This window comes from Mytilus edulis, chromosome 3 (genome assembly GCF_963676685.1).
Source record: "Mytilus edulis chromosome 3, xbMytEdul2.2, whole genome shotgun sequence".
In the NCBI taxonomy this organism is placed as follows: domain Eukaryota; kingdom Metazoa; phylum Mollusca; class Bivalvia; order Mytilida; family Mytilidae; genus Mytilus; species Mytilus edulis.
In genome coordinates, this window is record NC_092346.1 from 22,404,030 (window position 1) to 22,427,804 (window position 23,775).

The window sequence follows — 23,775 nt, forward strand, 5'->3', positions numbered from 1 at the left end:
GAAACAGTTTTGAAATTTTAAAACGTTTAATTATAACAAACCATTGTTTATTAGTTTATTCCCTATCAATTGTTATGTCTACTTTAGTTAATAGAAATCTATGAAATTTAAACACAAGGTTTATGACCATAAAAGGAAGGTTGGTATTGATTTTGGGAGTTTTGGTCCCAACAGAATAAGGGGCCCAAAGGGTCCAAAATTAAACTTTGTTTGATTTCATCCAAATTGAATAATTGGGGTTCTTTGATATGCCGAATCTAACTGTCATGACTGTGTATGTAGATTCTTAACTTTTGGGGCCGTTTTCAAATTGGTCTACATTAAGGTCCAAAGGGTCCTAAATTAAACTTAGTTTGATTTTGACAAAAAATGAATCAGTTAGGTTCTTTGATATGCTGAATCTAAAAATGTACTTAGATTCTTGATTATTGGCCCAGTTTTCAAGTTGGTCCAAATCGGGGTCCAAAATTAAACTTTGTTTGATTTCATCAAAAATTGAATAAATGGGGTTCTTTGATATACCAAATCTAACTGTGTATGTAGATTCTTCATTTTTGGTCCTGTTTTCAAATTGGTCTACACTAAAGTCCAAAGGGTCCAAAATTAAACTTAATCTGATTTAAAAAAAAAAAATGAAATCTTGGGGTTCTTTGATATGCTGAATCCAAAAATGTACTTAGATTTTTTATTATGGGCCCAGTTTTCAAGTTGGTCCAAATCAGGATCTAAAATTATTATATTAAGTATTGTGCAATAGCAAGTCTTTTCAATTGCACAGTATTGCGCAATGGCAAGAAATATCTAATTGCACAATGTTGTGAAATAGCAAATTTTTTTTTAATTAGAGTTATCTTTCTTTGTCCAGAATAGTAAGCAAGAAATATCTAATTGCAAAATATTGTGCAATAGCAAGATTTTTTTTTAATTGGAGTTATCTTTCTTTGTCCAGAATCAACTTAAATCTTTGTTATATACAATATACAATGTATATTCACTTTTTACTACCAACTGATAAATTAAAATAATCTTTACCATTCAGTGATAACAAGCAGTTTTTTTACATCTTAATATTTTATGATGTATTTAAATGAGTAGTTATTGTTGCAAACTCCATTAGAAATTTTAATTGAGATTAGTTTTGGAATAAGAGAAAGGGGGATGTGATTAAACAAATTGGGTTCAATTTTTCTCATTTGAAATTTCATAAATAAAAAAGAAAATTTCTTCAATCATTTTTTTGAGAGGATTAATATTCAACAGCATAGTGAATTGCTCTAAGAGAAAACAAAAATTTTAAGTTCATTAGAACACATTCATTCTGTGTCAGAAACCTATGCTGTGTCAACTATTTAATCACAATCCAAATTTAGAGCTGAATCCAGCTTGAATGTTGTGTCCATACTTGCCCCAACTGTTCAGGGTTCAACCTCTGCGGTCGTATAAAGCTACGCCCTGCGAAGCATCTGGTTGAAACATGTTCAGAACAGGCAACACTATTTCAATAAGATGTAAACTGCAGTTTAAATAAAATTGTGCAAATTAAGAGACCCATATTATTTAATTTGAGCTCATTTTATCCTCATACTTGAAAAGCATGTTTCCTTCTAAAGACCTGCTGTTAATGCAATTTTCAGCAATAGTGGTTTATTAATGTTAATTTCCCCCCACCATACCTTAATCTGAAATAATTCAAACTACTCTTCTAATCTTTCCATGAATGATTTCCATCACTTTGATTGGTTATTATTTTTGATATTGTTATAGATAGAGATAAATTGTAAACATCAATAATGTTCAGCAAAGTAAGATCTACAAATGAATCAACATGACTAAAATGGTCAGTTGACCCCTTCAGGAGTAATTGCCCTTTATAGTCAATTTTTATTAATTTTTTGTAAATTTTTGTAATCTTTTAAAATAATCGTCTCCTCTTAGAGACAAATTTAACAAAACATGTCCACAATTATCATTAGGGTATCTAGTTAAAAAAATGTGTCCAATGACCTCGTTGCGAAACAAGATTTCCGACATGGCTAGAAATAGTACATAGGGTAAAATGCAGTTTTTGGCTCATATCTCTGAAATCAAAGCATTTAGAGCAAATCTGCTGTGGATAAAAGTGTTCATTAAGTCAAACCCTTTCTGCTCTGACATTTTCAGACCGATAGGGCAACTTGTTGCTGCCCCTGAATTGGTAATTTTAAGAAAAATTTGCAGCTTTTGGTTATTATCTTGAATATTATTATAGATAGAGATAAACTGTAAACAGCAATATTGTACAGCAAAGTAAGAACTACAGATAAGACAACATGACTAAAGTGGTCAATTGACTGTCAATTTTTAACAATTTTCATAAATTTGTACAAAATATTTTCCAATGTCACTTTTGGGCCAAGTTCATTATAGATAATTGTATGCAGCAAGATTGTTAAGTAAAGTAAGACCTACAAACACAAAAAAAAACACAATTTTGTCATGAATCCATCTGTGTCCTTTGTTTAATATGCACATAGACCAAGGTGAGCAACACATTAAGAGCCTCTTGTTCTAGTTATATAGCTTTATTCAGTCTAAATGCACTTTACACTATTTTAAAGTATTTATAAGTTTTATTTATTTAGGAAATAGAGAGCCAGTTACAACAAGATAATGATTCTGCTAATGAACAGATAAGGTCAATGGAAGAGAATCTACAGGAAGAAAAAAGAATACGGCTAGACTTTGAACAGGAGATTCTCAATCAAAAGCAGGTGAAATATCCACAAAACATTTTCCACAATTTAGTTTAAAATGACCATTGAAATTCCCATTATATAGACTAATGATTAAAAAAGAATTTGCATCATTACATAATATAAAAAAGAAGATGTGGTATGATTGCCAATGAGACAACTATCCATAAAAGACCAAAATGACACAGACATTAACAACTATAGGTCACCGTACGGCCTTCAACAATGAGCAAAGCCCATACCGCACAGTCAGCTATAAAAGGCCCTGATAAGACAATGTAAAACAATTCAAACGAGAAAACTAACGGCCTTATTTATGTAAAAAAATGAACGAAAAACAAATATGTAACACATAAACAAACGACAACCACTGAATTACAGGCTCCTGACTTGGGACAGGCACATACATAAATAATGTGGCGGGGTTAAACATGTTAGCGGGATCCCAACCCTCCCCCTAACCTGGGACAGTGGTAAAACAGTACAACATAAGAAAAAACTATAAACATCAGTTGAAAAAGGCTGAACTCATCAGATGGACAAAAATACAAGTGGCCCGGTACTTATACATCCTGACACAAAAAGATACAATGAACAGATCTGAGAGTACTCGCAGTTATCTGACAGCTAGTTCAAAGCCACTAACAACTAATAAAAAAATTATGCATCTAAGACTAAACACTTCATGATTACAAAGCTATTTAGTTGAGTTTGACAGCGTCAAATTCAATGTACCACTTTGAGTACTTCAGTAGCTGAAAATTGTCCTGATGAAGCCTGCCGTGCAAATAAAAATGCAGACCATTTGAAGTGTTGTTGTCAATTTGTAGTATTTTAAATGTATCAACTGACTACAAAAGTAGTGAATTAGCTAAAGCTATAGTAACTTGATTAACTGTTATTTTCAAGGAGCTCCAGTATACTGTTGAAGAAATGAGTAGGCAAAAAACAGCATTTCAAAATAAGATAGCAGATAGAGAAGCAGACATTGAGAAATTACAAAATCAGGTTTGTATATCAGATACAGAATGGTTTCACTGAGAAAGTACGTTAGATGATCTTTCCAATTAATTTAATTTTTATTTATTTTACATGTTCTTATTCAATCATTACTTTATTCCTAAGTGCAATGTGATATAAAAAATTACACTTTTTACCTTTAACAAGTTACCATGGCAGCAAACCATGATGAAATTTGTATATTTTGTAAAATTTCCTGGTATTCCTTGATTTAAAGTTATTTGCTTATATTTCTTGACCATTTGAAATATTCATATGATTTAAGAACAAAATTTAAATTAATTTAAATACTTTTCAGTTAACAACCAAGACCATGAGTTCATCAACAGAGGGAGAGTTAGAATCCAGAGTTCGTTCTTTGACAGAAAGTTTAATTCAAAAACAAACTATGTTAGAATCATTAAGCACAGAAAAAAATTCACTAACACTACAGCTGGAGAGATTACAGGTAAGTTGCATATTATATATAAATAAGATCTGTCTGTCTGCCTGTTTGTCTGTCATATACTGATATCACGTCATTGTTAGTGTCGTACGAAGACATTTGGTTTCCTGACAAAAACTTAAGTATTATTTATGAAATTTAATCACAAGGTTTGAAACCACAATACCTGGTGGAATGGTGAATAGAAAAAGGGCAACAAACAAGGGTTTCTTGGTTAGTGGACAATTTAAAAGCAGTGTAAGAGAGGTAATCGAGCACAAATGTTTGGATTTCAGAAATTAAAAAGAACATGCAATAGCAAAAAAATGAATATGAATTCAAATCATATGACCAATTCTAAGATCTTTGACTACAGTTATTCTGTGTCTGAAACCTATTATGTGTCAAATATTCAATTACAATCAAAATTCAAACCTGAATCAAGCGCAAATAATGCGTTCATTTTTGCCACGACTTTTCAGGGTTGGACTTCTGCGGGTGTATCCAGCTGCACTGTAGAATTAATCCCCTTGACACAAGTACTAAAATTAGTTATTTGCTATATTCTAAAATATAGGCATGCATGCAAGTGATTCCCTTATTGTATGATCACAAATGGTTTTTTTTTTTGGGGGGGGGGGGTTGTTGTTGTTGTATAATGCTATTATGTTGTTGTTGGCGTCATTTGTGTTGTCGTCATTTTAAGACACACTAGGTTTCCGCTCTCTTAATTAGCACTGAATATATATTTTTAAAAACAAAGAAATCGTTTTTCAGCAACAGTATAAAGATATACAGTCATCATCTTTACGTACAAACACAACAGTAGTACAAGTACATGAGGAAGATGATGGTAAATATTCAAATATTTTTTCTCCAATTTTTTTTACAATTACATTGTATAACTCTTTTTTTAGGTGGTGGGGGTGTCAATTCTCAACAGCATAGTGTATTGCACAAAAGAAAAAAAAGGGATAAATTATTTTTGCCACAAGTTTATTGTTTTTTATAATTTTTTATAATTTTTAAATTAATAAAGAGATCCATTTTGTTACACCTTGTGATTAATTTATTTGGAAATCGTCAATGTCAGTCAGCAGGGTTTAAGAACATCAATTGTTTGACCTGTTAGTCAAATGCTTTTTGTTAACATATTTTTTTTCACTCTTTTGGTCTTTTGGAAAATGTTGTTTTTGCTGTATTTAGACCAATGAAATTTGTTACATGCACACATTTAAAAATTGCGGTTTTTATCCAATGCAATCATAGTTTTGAACATAGTTTTCAATTTAGACTTGTTTATATAAAACAATGTTCAAACCTATGATTGCGGTCTTTACATTTGTATCCGATGCAATCATAATTTTACCTTCAGAATGTTTGTTTTCGTCTAGGTATTATTTTATCTTATTTTAACTATATAAGGTAAACTGAATGTAATAGAAAAGTAATCAATAATTAAATGATAATTTTTGCTGTAATCCATTGAGTTATGATTACATGTTGACCATTACAGATTACTACTGATTTTTGGGGAACATACAATCAAACAATTATGATAACAGATTAATATTACCCCATCCTGCTTGCTTTGGAGACTGTCATACAAATGGTCATACAGATTCATGATGATTTTTATGTGCAAATTAAGATTGTGTGGGAAAATATATTGTTTGACCAATAGACATGTACAGGTAGTTATACCACATTTTGTTTGGGAAAGTTAAGTTGATTCTTAGTTCGCTCTCTATTGTACGTCGCCATGTTTCTTTTGGTCTCCCTCTCTTTCTTTTCCCCTCTGCTGGTGTCCAACGAAGAGCTATCCTTGTGATGTCATGTTTGTCTTTTCGTAGAACATGGCCAATCCATTTCAATCGCCTTTCTTTAATTTCTGCTCTGATGTCTCGTTGTAAGGTTAGGGTGTATAGTTCTTTATTACTGATGGTTTTTGGCCAGAAGATCTTGCAAATTTTCCGAAGACATGTATTGTGGAAAGATGACAGTTTGTTGAAGTCAGATTTTATAACCCTCCATGACTCTGCACCATATAGCAAAACTGATTTTACATTGCTATTATAGATTTTGATTTTTGTGGACCTGGATATTGATGTTGTTTTCCATATTGTTCGTAATCTGCAGAAAGAAGTTCAGGCTTTGTTGATCCTTGCCATTATATTTTTGCTTGTCCTGGCTGATATTAGTACCTAGATAAGTAAAATTTTCCACTTCTTCTATGTTGTCTCCTTTAAGTGTTATTGGTTGTTTTCTAGTTTTGTCATTAAGGCTAATTATCTTTGTCTTTTGTGTACTTATCTTTAAACCTACAGATAGAGCAGTCTCATGTAGTCTAGATGTTTTGTTCTGCATGTTTGCTCTAGTTGTTGATAATAGGCATATGTCGTCTGCAAAATCTAGATCTTCTAAGATTGTGTTCATCGACCATCTTATTCCAGTTACTCTGTTGCCAAGTGTTCTTCTCATGCACCAGTCGATGACAATGAGGAAAAGAAGGGGAGATGACGCATCCTTGTCTAACTCCAGATTGTACATTGGGTTCCATTGTGTTGGACACAGCATCTGTAGTTGTTGTAAAATAATTTGATCATGTTAATTATTTTCTCAGGTATGCCATACGTTCTTATTATTTCCCACATGCTGTCTCTGTCCAAGTCCACAAAGTTTATGACGATGTTGTGTTGCCATTCTATGCACTGCTCAATGATGTTTCTGAGTGTGAATATGTGGTAACTGCACCCTTTATTGGCTCTAAAACCTGCTTGTTCTTTCCGCAAGGTTTCATCTAAAGCATATACTATTCGCTTGGCAATAACTTTAAGGAAAACTTTTGCAGGTACAGATAGCAGAGATATAACTCTCCAGTTGTTGCAATTTTTCATGTCACCTTTCTTGGCAAGTTTAACTAGTAGTCCTTCTTCCCAGTATTCAGGTATAACTTCTTCCTCCCATATTCTGCTAAATAGTGTTTGTAGTATTGCTGCTGTTATTTCTACATCTACCTTAAGGAGTTCTGCACTGATGTTGTCTACTCCAGCTGATTTACTATTTTTGAGCTTGTATAATGCTTTCTTAATTTTACCAAGTTTAATTTTTTTCTTCTGATATATCTATTTCACTTTTCTCTTCGGTGTTATCGATTTGAGCTGGTTTGTCTGGTGGTTCTCTGTTTAAAACTTCCAGAAAGTGCTCTGCCCATCTTTTAAGTTTCTGTGATTCTGATGTTAGTACCTCTCCATTCTTGATTAAAACTGGTGTGTCATTGTTGCTACTTTTCCCACATAGCTGTTTAGTGATCTTTTAGAATGAAATTCAAAACAGTGTGGCTGTGGCCATTGATTGACACATTAAATTCATCCATTGACTGGGACAATTTAGGTGAACGTTTGTTTGTAACGACCACTGCTCACTATGTACTTTTTAAAGACACTTAAACTATGGGGTCACCAAAGGTTCTCAACACCTTAATAAAGTAATTCGAAAAATTAATCAGAAATAACACGATGTTTTGATTTATATCAATTATATAAATCAAAACATAAAGGTTATTCCTGATTAATTTTTCAATTTTTTTTATTATTAAAGGCGTTAAGAAACCTTTGGTGACCCCACAGTTTAAATGTCTATCGTAGGTACGTTGTGAACAGTGGTCGTTACAGACAAACGTTCACATAATTTGTCCCAGTCAATGGATGAATTTAATGTGTCAATCAATGGCCACAGCCACACTGTTTTGAATTTCATTGTGCTGTCGCGAGGAGGCATTATAGAAGTCTTGAATAGTGTAAAGGCTATGTAGTGGCAGAAAGACTTACACACTCGGCTTTCTTTTCATCTGCAATGCAGGCTAGCCAGTGGTGATAGAGATCCTTTAGCTCTAACCACACGAGAAGCTTACACAATCCTGTGGAACAAACCACCAGCACACACATCATCAGAAAAAACATCCTATGTTGCCAATGTAAAAAAAAATAGCTAAGCCATCTTGAAAAAAAACCAAGAGTGAATTGACTAGGTAAGTCCCATAAAACTGTAAAAAGAAATAGTATAAATAGCAAATGGTATATAAGAGTATTTGCATTGATAAAAATATTTCTGAATTTCATGATATTTTTTTTTACAGTCCGACAAAGACTACCAGCTTTCATGAGAGAAACCCCAACTGATGCAGAAGTGACAAAGAAGATGAAAAGAGCTGTATCTACCATTGACAAATTTAGGTTGGGCAGCAACCACCATTTGATTTTCGGGGGGGGGGGGGGGGGGGTGGGGGGGGGGGGGGTGGGCTTTGGATTTTTTTTCTGGACAATCTATTTTTTTCGCGACAAATTTTTTCTTTCAATTTTAGCATTACATATAGTGGCAGCTGAGGGTTAAACAAACAATTTTATTTTTTCAGAATCCAAAACAAATGATTTTTTTCTCCAAAAAAATCCATAGCCCCCCCGGGCCCCCCCCCCCCCCCCCACAAACATTATCTGAATCACAATTTCTGTCCTTCCTTTTCCAATGCATAACTTTTGTACCCTAAGACTGGGTTTAGCCAAACTGTGTATACTTTGTATACAGTTGCATCATTAACTGGGGGAGGGGGAGGGGCATATACCAAACTCAGGTCACTCTAACCTTAAAGTTGACCTTTGACCCCTATAGTAAAACCTTGTACAATTCGTGTCTGGCTAAAAACTTTTCTACCATTGGATGACGATACTTAGTATGTAAATTGCATCATGACCTTGTTGTGTGTCAAATTCTAAATTTATAATCTGTTACACCTTTTCAACCGGAATTTTCAAAGGTTTTTGATTTGGTGATGTATGGCAGGCCGGCGGCTGCCAAACAGAGTCCATTCAATAACATGAAAATGTTAGATGATTTTTTTTTCAAAATTCGATATGTTGTTCCCTGTGACTAAATGAAGTTCAAGTTCAATTTTCATGATTTTAGCTTTTCTCCTAGTTGACCTACATCATTTTTATACGACCGCAAAATTTATTGGTATCATGTCGTTGGCGGTGTCAGCGTCGTCCGAAGAAGGATGGTTTCCAGATAATTAATTGAGTAAATAGAAATGAATAAAATTTTAACACAATGTTTATAACCACAAAAAGGAAGGTTGGGATTGATTTTTGGGTGATGGTTCCTAAGGTTTAGGAAATAGGGGCCCAAAGGGGCCAAAAACAAGCATTTATCTAGTTTCAGGACAATAAGTTGTGTATAAGTATTTCAATTGCTCTGAAATTGTACCACAATGTTTAATATTATAAGTAAAAGGTTGGGATATATTTAAAGGGTTATGGGGCAAACAGTCAAGGAATAAAGGGCCAAAAAGGGGCCAAAAACAAGCATTTTTGTAGTTTCGAGAAAATAACTTGTGTAAAAGTGTATGAATCTTTCTAAAATTATACCACAAGATTCCATACTACTAAGGGATGGTAAGGATTGACTTTGGGGGGTTATGGTTCAAATCAATTATGAATTAGGGGCAAAGAAGGGGGAAAACAAGGTTGTTTTCTGGTTAAAGGACAGTTTAGAGTTTGACTGTCCCTTTGGTATCTTTCGTCCCTCTTTTAGACAATTTGAAAGCAGTGTAAGGGAGGTATTCCAAAAGTAATATTTGAGCTACTTCACACTGATTTTAAATATGTGTATTGGAATTTTGCCAATAATTTCAATATTCATAAACCCCATTGGAAATTTGCAAATAACTTTAGTATAATAAATTTCATTGGAAATTTGCCAATAACTTAAGTATAATTAGAAATTTTCCAATAAGTTAAGCATTATTGGAAATTTGCCAATAACTTAAGTATAAATAAATATAAATCATTGAAATTTCAACACAAGGTTTGAAACCACAAAGGTACGTTGGGATTGATTGTTGGGGTTATGGTCCCTTTGGTTTAGGAATAAGGGGAATAGAAGGGGCCCAAAGACATATTTTTCTAGTGTCCAATATTACTTGTGGAACAGTGTATAGAATTGCCTGAAATTGTATCACAAGTATATATATATCAAGTTATGACTCAATCTGTTTATGAATTAGGGGCAAAAAAGGGGGAAAACAAGGGTTTCCTTGTTAATGGACAATTACTTCAGCAATTTTTATACGACCGAAAAAATTGAAAATATATATTGGTATCAAGTTGGCATCGTTATTGCATCCTCGTCGTCCTCGTCATCCGAATACTTTTAGTTTTCGCACTCTAACTTTAGTAAAAGTGAAAAGAAATCCTTGAATTTTAATACAAGGTTTATGACCACAAAAGGGAGGTTGTGATTGATTTTGGGAGTTTTGGTTCCAACAGTTTAGGAATTAGGGGCCAAAAAAGGGCCAAAATAAGCATTATTCTTGGTTTTCGCACAATTACTTTAGTATAAGTAAATAGAAATCAATGAAATTTAAACACAAAGTTTATGACCACAAAAGGAAGGTTGGGATTGATTTTGGGAGTTGAGGTCTGAACAGTTTAGGAATTAAGGGCCAAAAAGGGGCCCAAATAAGCATTTTTCTTGGTTTACGCACCATAACTTGAGTATAAGTAAATAGAAATCTATGAAATTAAAACACAAGGTTTATGACCATAAAAGGAGGGTTGGGATTGATTTTGGGAGTTTTGGTCCCAACAGTTTAGGAATAAGGGGCCCAAAGGGTCCAAAATTAAACTTTGTTTGATTTCATCAAAGATTGAATAATTGGGGTTCTTTGATATACCAAATCTAACTGTGTAACTAGATTCTGAATTTTTGGTCCCGTTTTCAAATTGGTCTACATTAAGGTCCAAAGGGTCCAAAGTTTGACTGTCCCTTTGGTATCTTTCGTCCCTCTTTTAAACTTGGTTTGATTTTAACAAAAATTGAATCCTTGGGGTTCTTTGATATGCTGAATCTAAAAATGTACTTAGATTTTTGATTATTGGCCCAGTTTTCAAGTTGGTCCAAATCGGGGTCCAAAATTAAACTTTGTTTGATTTCATCAAAAATTGAATAATTGGGTTCTTTGATATGCCAAATCTAACTGTGTATGTAGATTCTTAATTTTTGGTCCCGTTTTCAAATTGGTTTACATTAAAGTCCAAAGGGTCCAAAATTAAACTAAGTTTGATTTTAACAAAAATTGAATTCTTGGGCTTCTTTGATATGCTGAATCTAAACATGTACTTAGATTTTTTATTATGGGCCCAGTTTTCAAGTTGGTCCAAATCAGGATCCAAAATTATTATATTAAGTATTGTGCTATAGCAAGAAATTTTCAATTGCACAGTATTCAGCAATAGCAAGAAATTTTCAATTGCACAGTATTGTTCAATAGCAAGATATTTTCAATTGCACAGTATTGCGCAATAGCAAGAAATATCTAATTGCACAGTATTGTGCACTAACAAGAAATTTTCAATTGGAGTTATCTTTCTTTGTCCAGAATAGTAGTTGAATCAACTTAAATCATTATTTTATACAATATACAATGTATATTCACTTTTACTACCAACTGATAAATTAAAACAATCTTTACCATTCAGTGATAACAAGCACTTTTTTTACATTTTAATATTTTATAATGTATTTAAATGAGTAGTTATTGTTGCAAACTCCATTAGAAATTTGAATTGAGATCAGTTTTGGAATAAGGGAAAGGGGGATGTGAAACAAAAATTGGAAAGGGGGGGGGGTCAATTTTTCTCATTTCAGATTTCATAAATAAAAAGAAAATTTCTTCAAACATTTTTTTGAGAGGATTATTTCAACAGCATAGTGAATTGCTCAACATTCATTCTGTGTCAGAAACCTATGCTGTGTCAACTATTTAATCACAATCCAAATTTAGAGCTGAATCCAGCTTGAATGTTGTGTCCATACTTGCCCCAACCGTTCAGGGTTCAACCTCTGTGGTCGTATAAAACTGTGCCCTGCGGAGCATCTGGTTCTCATTTCAGAAATTAAAAAGAAAATTTCTTCAACAGCCTAGTGTATTGCTCAAAAGCAAAAAATTAAATTGTTAAGTTTATTAGACCACATTCATTCTGTGTCAGAAACCTATACAGTGTCAACTTTTTAATCACAATCCAAATCCAGAGCTATATCAAGCTTGAATGTAGTGTCCATACTTGCCCCAACTGTTCAGAGTTCTACCTCTGTGGTCGTATAAAGCTGCGCCCTGCAGAGCATCTGGTTAATATCAGGATTGAGTTATTTCTTTTTTTACAGAAATGGTTGATTATATATATAAAGTTTGGTTACATTAAGTGTTTTAAAATAAGTATCTCCTGTTATCAGATTATGACAGAGCATGTGGTAAAAGTCTTATCTCCCAATTATCATTGGAGTGACAGATTTATTTGAAAATTCTCTGTTTCCTAAGTGAAGTGCTGATGATTATAAGCTTTATAGGACTTTATAAATATAGTAAGAAATGTACTCGTAATTTTGAGACAGTTTGAAGATAATTAAATTAAGTCTCCTTAAAACATATATATTCTTAACATGCTTAAGAATATGCTTTTATCTTGTAAACGGTTCAGATCCCCACCCCTAAACCATATATATTCTTGTATGGTCGAATAAAAAATCAAATGAAATATTGGAAGAGTCCCTGGCGTTTACCCAAACCCGCGCTTCTGTTTGATAACTTGTAAACTATCGAGATCCTTACCCCATAACCATATATATTCATGTATTGGACAATAAAACAAATCAAATCAAATTAAGGGGGAGTCCCTGGCGGTCACTCTCACCCCCTCCGGTTTAAGGACTTGTAAATGGTCGAGATCCCCACCACTAACACTAAACCATAGATATTCTTGTATGGGACAATAAAACAAATCCACTGAAATATAGGGGAATTCCACTGGGATCAGAGCTGTTTTAAGTACATATTTGCTTGACCTCTGCAGGAAAATCCTTTTAGGTGTCTGTGATGTATGTTTACACAATTTTGACTACTGGATCTCTATAGCATGTTAAGAGGGATTACTTGCACTTATGTGTATTGATAAGTATATGACAAAAAGCCTTATCCAGCTTCTATTGTGCTTTGATTATCTTTTGTTTTGAGGCAATACAAATCTTATGAATTAATTTATCTTTGAAAACTGAAATCCCCAAATAATAACTGATTTTTTGAATTTTTTTCAATTTCAGCATCAGACTTGGAGTGTTCCTAAGAAGAAATCCCATGAGTCGAATTTTCATTATTTTGTATATGGTAAGAAAATAATATTGTGACATGTTGCAGGACTATTTCGAATGTAGAACAATATCTGCTTAACTGAGATTATCCATAACTTTTTGTTGATCCTATGACTTGTGTTGCAGAAAGCTTGACACCTGGAGGCAGAAGCCACTGGGTTAACTTAATACATACCCTAAATTGGGAAATTTTGGCATTGGGATATTTTGGCGGTTTTCTTTAGAAAGGCATATGTATGTAATTTTGGTGCTTCGTCCAATTAATATGTTTAATTTTGTAACAACAGGAGTGAGCAAAATCATTCATATTTTCCTTTATTTACCCTTTTATTGACAAAATATTATTGAATTTCTCAATTGAGAAACACAACACAGTTAAACTAATGAAGGAATCTGATATGGATACAATTGCAAATAATTCCAATTATCATGGTTCAAAGCTGCAAGAAGTAATGAAATATAATCTTTTATTATATACTTCGTAGTAAATACAGATAAATTGTATGTGTAATACAATGAATGGCAAGCGTGCTGTATCAGCCACCCGTGATGATATCGATATCAGCACGGTTGCAAAAGCTTTTTTAAAACACCTTTAATCTGTATGAGGCATCATGTCATCGATTGCAATCACTGTTGCAAAGCTTTATCAAAACCCTAATCTGTATGACGTCATGTCAAACCTATAATCTGTATGACGTCATTTTAAACCTCCTAATCTGTATGACGTCATGTCACATAAAAAACATCTACTTGAGGTATATGTATATAATAAAGTGTAAATGATATTGCTTTTTAGCTCACCTGGCCCGAAGGGCCAAGTGAGCTTTTCTCACCACTTGGCGTCCGTCGTCCGTCGTCGTCGTCCGTCGTCCGTCGTCGTCCGTCGTCGTCCGTCGTCGTCGTCGTTAACAATTTACATTTTGAACTTCTTCTAGAGAACCACTGAATGGAATGGAACCAAACATGGCATGAATGTTCCTTATGAGGTGCTGACCAAGTGTTGTTACTTTGTAGCCGATCCATCATCCAAGATGGCCGCCAGCGGGGGACTTAGTTTAACATAGGACCCTATGGGAAATGCATACAAATGACTTCTTTTAGAGAACCACTGAATGGAATGAAACCAAACATGGCATGAATGTTCCTTATGAGGTACTGACCAAGTGTTGTTACTTTGTTGCCGATCCATCATCCAAGATGGCTGCTAGCCGGGGACTTAGTTTAACATAGGACCCTATGGGAAATGCATACAAATGACTTCTTTTAGAGAACCACTGAATTGAATGAAACCAAACATGGCATGAATGTTCCTTATGAGGTGCTGACCAAGTGTTGTTACTTTGTTGCCGATCCATCATCCAAGATGGCGGCCAGCGGGGGACTTAGTTTAACATAGGACCCTATTGGAAATGCATACAAATGACTTCTTTTAGAGAACCACTGAATGGAATAAAACCAAACATAGCATGAATGTTCCTTATGGGGTGCTGACCAAGTGTTGTTACTTTGTAGCCGATCCATCATCCAAGATGGCCGCCAGCGGGGGACTTAGTTTAACATAGGACCCTATGGGAAATGCATACAAATGACTTCTTCTAGAGAACCACTAAATGGAATGAAACCAAACATAGCATGAATGTTCCTTATGGAGTGCTGACCAAGTGTTGTTACTTTGTAGCCGATCCATCATCCAAGATGGCCGCCAGCGGGGGACTTAGTTTAACATAGGACCCTATGGGAAATGCATACAAATGACTTCTTCTAGAGATCACTAAATGGAATGAAACCAAACATAGCATGAATGTTCCTTATGGTGTGCTGACCAAGTGTTGTTACTTTGTAGCCAATCCATCATCCAAGATGGCCGCCAGCAGGGGACTTAGTTTAACATAGGACCCTATGGGAAATGCATACAAATGACTTCTTTTAGAGAACCACTGAATGGAATGAAATCAAACATGGCATGAATGTTCCTAATGTGGTGCTGACCAAGTGTTGTTACTTTGTAGCCGATCCATTATCCAAGATGGACGCCAGCGGGGGACTTAGTTTAACATAGGACCCTATGGGAAATGCATACAAATGACTTCTTTTAGAGAACCACTGAATGGAATGAAATCAAACATGGCATGAATGTTCCTAATGTGGTGCTGACCAAGTGTTGTTACTTTGTAGCCGATCCATTATCCAAGATGGCCGCCAGCAGGGACTTAGCCTAACATAGGACCCTATTGGAAATGCATACAAATGACTTCTTTTAGAGAACCACTGAATGGAATAAAACTAAACATTGCATGAATTTTCCTTATGAGGTGCTGACCAAGTGTTGTTACTTTGTAACAGATCCATCATCCAAGATGGCCGCCAGCAGGGGACTTAGTTTAACATAGGACCCTATGGGAAATGCATACAAATGACTTCTTTTAGAGAACCACTGAATGGAATAAAACCAAACATGGCATGAATGTTCCTTATGAGGTGCTGACCAAGTGTTGTTACTTTGTAGCCGATCCGCCATCCAAGATGGCCGCCAGTGGGGGACTTTTGAATGAAATTAAACATGTTCCTTTCCTTATCAATGAGGTTGTGTTGTCACTTTTAGCCAAATTTTATATTTTTTCATATGATTTCAAAAACCCAAGTAGAATCAGGTGAGCGATACAGGCTCTTGAGAGCCTCTAGTTTAATATCACACACCGTATCAACCCTTAACCAATATAATCCCTGGAGCAGAGCTCTTGGGATTATATTGGTGTCTCTGGTTGATACGGATGCGATTTTGAAAACGCCATATGATATTCTCTATGAATATTGAATTCACCATATAAACAGATTATTATTTTTAACACATATCATACAAAAATAAATTTTGATTATATCTATATATTGCAGTACAGGATAATCTATTGGCCATCAAGGATTTAATTTAAATCCTTACATCTCTGGCAGGACGGTTTACTCCTGGTTTGCCCACTTTTAATTATACCAATTATCTATTAGTAAAGAAAGTAAAAAAGACAAAAGGTTTAATGAGCATACCATTGTTTAGTCTGTTCCAACTTAAGTAAATAGATTATTAGTGTTTTCTATTTATTCAATAGCTGGAGTCTGGTGTCTATTAATCTGAATCTTCATCTTTTTTGGTGGGTGGGCTCCTCTGGCTGCATACTGTATAATATTACATTCCTCTAGCTGCATAGTGGATAATATTACATTCTATTATTGCTTTAACCTTGGTCGTCTTCAGTACCTCAATGATCTCAAAGATGTTTAGGCGAGCATTTTGGAGTCTCTACTCAATTTTGTTATGTCATCCAGATCTCAGAAAAAAAAATTCCCATATACCTTTATATAACACAAGGTACTTAACTCGTGATTTAGAAAAATGTCAGGCGAAGAAGAAATTCTGTTATATGCCAATTTCTTGGCTGTCAACCCCACCAGAACTTGTTATGTCGTAAATCTAAATTGATTTATCTTCACAATGGTATTTAATTCGCCTACTTTTGTTGTCGGAATCATCCGTAGCAGTCCTACCCAAATATGTCAATTGTAATTATTTCATCTACAGACGATGGATTTGCAATTAATGCGTCACGTCTCTTTATATATCTCTGTTTCCGATTGGTCAATTTTATGGGAAAGTCTAAATGATTCTCAGAGTTATCTGATCTTGCTACATTTCATACGTAAAGTCAAGAGAGTCTGAATGACATTGACGTCATGGGAAAATTTGTAACTTATTAGATATTCCACAAATAACACTTGTTAGATTTTTTCAAGGAATCTTTTACAATTTTACTAACCAGCTGATAAGTTCTTTCTGAAATAATTTTTATAATTAATCATTTACTGCAAGTTTATTGCCAATTTTATGTCGTTAGACGAAATAATTACGATCAACATACTTTGGAAGGATTGCTACGGATGATTCCGACTACAAAAGTAGGCGTCTTATATACCATTGTGAAGATAAATCAATTTAGATTTACGACATAACAAGTTTTAGTGGGGTTGACAGCCAAGAAATTTGCATATAAGTACCTTGTGTTATATAAAGGATCATAAAGGTATAATATAGGATTTTTTGGTTTATCCGAGACGAGTGCCTGTGCTTGGATAAATGAAAAAGTGACATGCTGAATTTGTAAACTTTTATTGATTGTTATAAAACTTGGACAGAGACTGTTCAACTGTTCAAGACGAAGAAATAGCATTTAAAGATTATTTTTTTTAAATCTGTATTTAACTGATGAATGGACTCACCTTTTTAATCAACATTTACTGACAGTAGCAATCTCAGCCAAGACACAAGAGTTCTGCCGAACCCCTGATATTTTTTTCTTATTTTGTGCCATATAACTATCAAATAGATGTTTTTGTTGTAGGTTTTGCTTCATGTTTGGGTGATGGTAGTGCTTATGACTTATCAACCAGAAATACACGCTACAGACTTCAAACAACCACACGATCCACAGACTTGAAGTCGTATTTCAAATGTGACTGTATGATTAAATACCTTGTGCCTATATAGAACATACTGTTACAGTAATAATGCTATATGTATCATTTATGCTGCACTTGAAATTCATATTTTGTTTATTATCAATGTATTGGTGATACTGGACAGCATTCTAAAGCTCTGTGTAACAGTTAAAGGGAGATTTGATAAATCATTTCAACTGTATGTGGAATGATTTAACTAATATGTAAAACCTTTATGTTTGAGCTGTCATTTTATCAACTGAAAGAAAGGGTATCACCACACCTTATTTCTAGCATATCTATAGGAGTTTTGTTGTTTATTCATGTATCAAAACAAATAGTACAATTATCCATCAGATCTTGGTAAATGTATTATTAGATTGGTGTGTGTATAAATGTTTTGATCTCTGTGAAATTGTACCACAAGGTTCCATACATTAAAAAGGTTTTGATTGATTCACATTTAAGTCCAAAAGGTCCAAAAATTAAAGTTAGTTTTATTTCATTGAATTAATATCTTTGATATATATGTGGAATCTAACTGCATATTTATATTTTAAATTTTGGGCCAGGATTTAAAATTGGTCCACTAAAAAGTCCAAAGGATCCAAATTCAAACTGATTGATTTCAACAAAAATAAAAAATATGGGGGTTCACATTGTATTTTCTCTGAAACCTTCATTTCTCAAAAGATATTAATTAAAAGTTTTAAGAAAAAAAGAAAAAGTGTTTTTTAAGTTATTGCCAAAGTACCTTGGATAGATAAAATATATGCAACGCAGGGGACATAGGATCTCTTTTATTTTATTTTTCCAGAAACATTTAATGTGTGCATCTAAATTGGTTAGTGCCAAGTTAGATATTACAATCACATAGAATCTGATGTCCTCTTAAACCTTGTCTCAATTATCCACAGTGTGAAAGGTTTTGTTGATTACTTATTCTTTTTATTGGGAAAAGATAGAGCTATCTTATATCTTATACTTTTGGCAAGTCTTTATTTGGATGCATCACATTTGCTCGCATTTGAGGATTATTCTTTTTTACGTTTCCTCGCAGCTACATTTTGCTTGCAGGTAAAACATGTAGTTCATAATAGAGATTCTGATAGTTGGTTTAAACTGGTGTATACTTTTAATTATATTTTATAATAATATATTTTTATATGACCAAATTTTGTGGTTGTATAATGTTATCATGTTGTCAGCTGTAGGTTTCGTAGTCAAGACATTTGATTTCTAAACAATAAATTGAGTATAATATGTGTATGAATGAATCTCTGTAAAATTGTACAGGAAGGTTGTGATTGATTTTGGAGCTTGTTGTTTTGTTTAGGAATAAACAAGAATGTGTCCTCAGTACACGAATGCCCCACTCGCACTATCATTTTCCATGTTCAGTGGACCGTGAAATTGGGGTAAAAACTCTAATTTGGCATTAAAATTAGAAAGATCATATCATAGGGGACATGTGTACTAAGTTTGAAGTCGATTGGACTTTATAAACTTCATCAAAAACTACCTTGACCAAAAACTTTAACCTGAAGCGGGACAGACGGACGGACGGACGAACGAACGAACGAACGAACGGACGGACGGACGGACGGACGGACGGACGAACGAACGGACGGACGGACGGACGGACGGACGCACAGACCAGAAAACATAATGCCCCTCTACTATCGTAGGTGGGGCATAAAAAAAGAGGGCCATAAACAAACATTTTTCTTGTTTCTTGATTTTTAGGTAAAGATTGCAGGAAATGCAATCAAAACCTTATGGGACTGGCTTGATATCTGAATATTCTAAGGCTGATTGCTACCTTTTTTGATACACAAAATATAGTGCATTAACTTTAACATTCTGTACATACTATCCTTGAACATTTCCAGAATTTTATCAATGTAATTTATGCTCAGATATTCAAGGCACAAAATGATGTTTCACTTGTCAAGATAATTACATAGTTTTTACAAGGTGCAGGAATCTAATATCTGTTCAAAAAATATAAATAATGTCATTGTTATCCTCATCTGTAGAAATTGGAGTTATCTTCCTTTGTCTAGAATTGCTGTTAAATCAACAACAACCAATGCAATATTTAATTTTACTTCCCACTGATGAATTCAAGCAATCATTACTGTTAAGTGCTTTCAAGCACTTTGATTGTTTAAGTGTATGGATCTTTTTGTAGTTGTACCACAAGGTATGCAAAAAAGGAAAGTTTGGTTTGATTTTGGGGGTAATGGCCTTAACCGTTATCATTAATTGCTACATAGGGACAAATTTTATTACACAATATACATGAATAGATGATAAAAACCATAAGTATTTTGAATTGAGTCCTTGTGGTCATTTGAGACCAATACCAAGGGCCAAGGTCATATTCTATATTTTGACTCTTTTGTATTTATGCCACTGACATTTCTTGAGATATATATGTTTTTGAAATTTCGTACACATTATAATATGCGTAGGGTTATTGTACAAGTTGTCAGTATTTTGATGCACACCTGCTTTCACCAGTTGATACAAGTTTATCTTGAAAAAGTAACCAGTTCGATGTTGTACTCACAAATGTATATACTTGAACCTGAAACTAAGCATTTGTCATAAAATCATGTCATAAATCTACAAATGAGAACATTGATTAATTTAGATAATATTTTTATTTTTTGACTAATCCAAATTCTTTGTCCACAAAATATATTTTAGTGTTTTTATATAAACTTTGTGTCAGTACTATGTGTAAGACTAGCATAAAATTGTGGATACAAAACAGTCATAAGCATAACCAGACACTGTGCTGACTTTATCTAACTATGAAAAAACCCACAAAATACTGATAACTTGTACAAAAATACTGTACAAATCATAATTTGTACACAACACCAGGAACACATGTATTGATTAGATATACTGTTCAGACAACATATATATATAAAAAAAGACTAGTGTAAATTGTTTGCTTTATTGTGATGAAGATATGTGATACATTTGGTGTGAATTGAAACAATTTATTGAGCTGTATTGATCTTTCAAAATTATATTATTGTCCACCAACGTGAAAATTGAGTCAAGGTTGTAGGTCAATGTCATTTTAAAGGCACTAGCTACCGTTTCATTGAAATATAAAGATATTAAAATAAGTCTTGATACATTGGAGACTAATTGCCGGAATGCAGGGTTGGGTAAGTACTGATATAACAATAACATTTGCAGGGCTGCCAAGTCTCACGCATTTAGAGTGAGACTAGCGCATGTTCATGCTTTTTTGGCGGCATTTTCCTTTGATCTATTGTTTTTTTTCTCTTTGATCTTTTCAATTTTGGCCAAATCTCACGCATTTGCTTCATGAAAAGTTGGCAGAACTGCATTTGTGTCTATGGTTACATTGTGTTATTGTTACATTAATGCACTTAAATGTACACTGGGATTATTAATCATGTATTTAAATAAAACTTGAAAACTTGTATTTGAATTTTACATACAATTTGTATGCCCCATGGGCAGTATGTTTTTGGTCCATGCGTCCTTCTGTCTGTCAGACGTGTCTTTCCCGGTTTTTGGTCTGTCTGGTTATAGTTTTTGGTCAGGGTAGATTTTGATGAAGTTGAAGTCATATCAACTTGAAACTTGGTACACATGTTCCCTATGATATGATCTTTTCAATTTTAATACCATTTTATTAATAGAAATGATAGTGTGAGTGTTCTATGGACACACTCTTGTTAAAATTTACAATGGACTCGCTTTTTCGACGAAAGTCGTTGGCTCGACAACAATTACAATTTTTGAATTTATAAAGGGGTATAACTCTAGAACAGTAAAACTGACACAACCATAACTCAAATTTAATCAGTATTTTGTGATAATGAGCATTGTGTATAAGTTTCATAACATTTGGTTGAGACCAAAATTCAACTTGACCTGTGTTTTGTGGAAATAAGTATTGCTTATAAGTTTCATAAAATTTGGTTTTGGAAAACTAAGTTAGAGACCAGAAACCAATTTTTGGATGTACGGATGTATGTACAAGTAAGGGACGTACATACTTACAGACAACTAGAGGCTCTAAAGAGCCTGTGTCGCTCATCGTCTATGTGAATATTAAACAAAGGAAGCAGATGGATTCATGACAAAATTGTGTTTTGGTGATGGTGATGTGTTTGTACATCTTACTTTGCTGCTTATAATTATTTCTATCTATAATGAACTTGGCCCAGTAGTTTCAGTGGAAATGTTAGTTAAAATTTACAAATTTTATGAAAATTGTAAAAAATTGACTATAAAGGACAATAACTCCTAAAGGGGTCAACAGACCATTTTGGTCCTGTTGACTTATTTGTAGATCTTACTTTGCTGAACAATTTTGCTGTTTACAGTTTATCTCTATCTATAATAATATTCAAGATAATAACCAAAAACAGCAAAATTTCCAATTCAGGGGCAGCAACCTATCAAAGGGTTGTCCGATTCATCTCAAAATTTGAGGGCAGATAGATCTTGACCTTATACAATTTTACCCCATGTCAGATTTGCTCTAAATGCTTTGGTTTTTGAGTGATAAGCCAAAAACTGCATTTTACCCCTATGTTCTATTTTTAGCCATGGCAGCCATCTTTTAAACAATTTTTAAACTAGATACCCCAATAATGATTGTGGCCTAGTTTGGTTTAATTTGGCCCAGTAACTTCAGAGAAGATTTTTGTAAAAGTTAACATCGACGGAAGACGCTGGACGCCAAGTGATGAGAAAAGCTCACTTGGCCCTTTGGGCCAGGTGAGCTAAAAAAGGGTAAAACTTTATATGGTGGGGATATAACAATAGCAGTATGACGAAATAAATAAAAAGTTTATATACACTAGATTCATAGAGGTGCTTATATTATAACCCTGTAACACATTTTACAGTTGATGCTGTGAAATTTAGCATTGCCTAATAAAATTTGAGATTTTTGGTTTGTCATAATTATTTGGACTAGCACTAAGAGTAAGAAAGTCATTTTGCTATTACATGGACAGATTTTATTTCATCATGTAAATAATTGCTACAGCACTTTTCTTGATACACGTGATTATTCTTAGTAGAATCTGACTTGTCTACCTTATTCTTGTAACAATTTGTGTACAAATGTAATGGTTAATGACTTAGTTCTCTAAAATTGATTTAACACGCAAACATGTTTTAATCACCATTTAAAAGAACCCAAGAATTCAACTTTTGGTTAAACATTTAATTTAGGACTCTTTGTACCTAGATGTTGTATTATCTAACTAACAATGAAAATAATACAGGTATAGGCTGCATTTCTGTAAATATTGACAATGCAATTTTCTAAAAGAACTCTTTTTATGGCTGAAACTGCACTTTCACTGACTTTTTGAAAAAAATTAAATCCTAGAATGGAAAATTGATATGCTCTACTATTTATAGCTCACCTGGCCCAAAGGACCAAGTGAGCTTTTCTCAACACTTGGCGTCCGGTGTTGTTAACTGTTACAAAAAACCCGGCCAACCAACCAAGATGGCCGCCATGGCTAAAATAGCACATAGGAGTAAAATGTAGATTTTGGCTTATACCTCTGAAACCAAAGCATTTAGAGCAAATCTGACATAATAAAATTGCTTATCAGGTCAAGATCTATCTGCCCTGAAATTTTCAGATGAATTGAACAACCCGTTGTTGGGTTGCTGCCCCTGAATTATTTTGAAAATTTTCAGGAAATTTTGCTGTTTTTGTTTATTATCTTGAACATTATTATAGATAGAGATAAACTGTAAACAGCAATAATGTTCAGCATAGTAAGATCTACAAAAAATTTAACATGACCAAAATGGTCAGTTGACCCCTTAAGGAGTTATTGCCTTTTATAGTCATTTTTTAACAATTTTTCGTAAATTTTTGTA

At 33.8% G+C, this 23,775-nt stretch overlaps 1 protein-coding gene across 2 annotated transcripts in view; it reads left to right on the plus strand.

The window, feature by feature from the left end:
• LOC139514219 (golgin subfamily A member 5-like) overlaps positions 1–21,338 on the plus strand; it is a 62,623-nt gene extending 41,285 nt beyond the window's left edge. For both annotated transcript variants that reach the window (XM_071303069.1, XM_071303070.1), the window contains exons 9-16: positions 2,622–2,750; positions 3,642–3,740; positions 4,051–4,200; positions 4,954–5,029; positions 8,315–8,411; positions 13,330–13,393; positions 17,769–19,215; positions 19,571–21,338. In XM_071303069.1, coding sequence (XP_071159170.1) covers positions 2,622–2,750; positions 3,642–3,740; positions 4,051–4,200; positions 4,954–5,029; positions 8,315–8,411; positions 13,330–13,393; positions 17,769–17,864 — 711 coding nt within the window. In that variant the 3' untranslated portion in view covers positions 17,865–19,215; positions 19,571–21,338. The remainder of the gene's footprint in view (positions 1–2,621; positions 2,751–3,641; positions 3,741–4,050; positions 4,201–4,953; positions 5,030–8,314; positions 8,412–13,329; positions 13,394–17,768; positions 19,216–19,570) is intronic.
• The last annotated feature ends 2,437 nt before the right edge of the window (positions 21,339–23,775 follow it).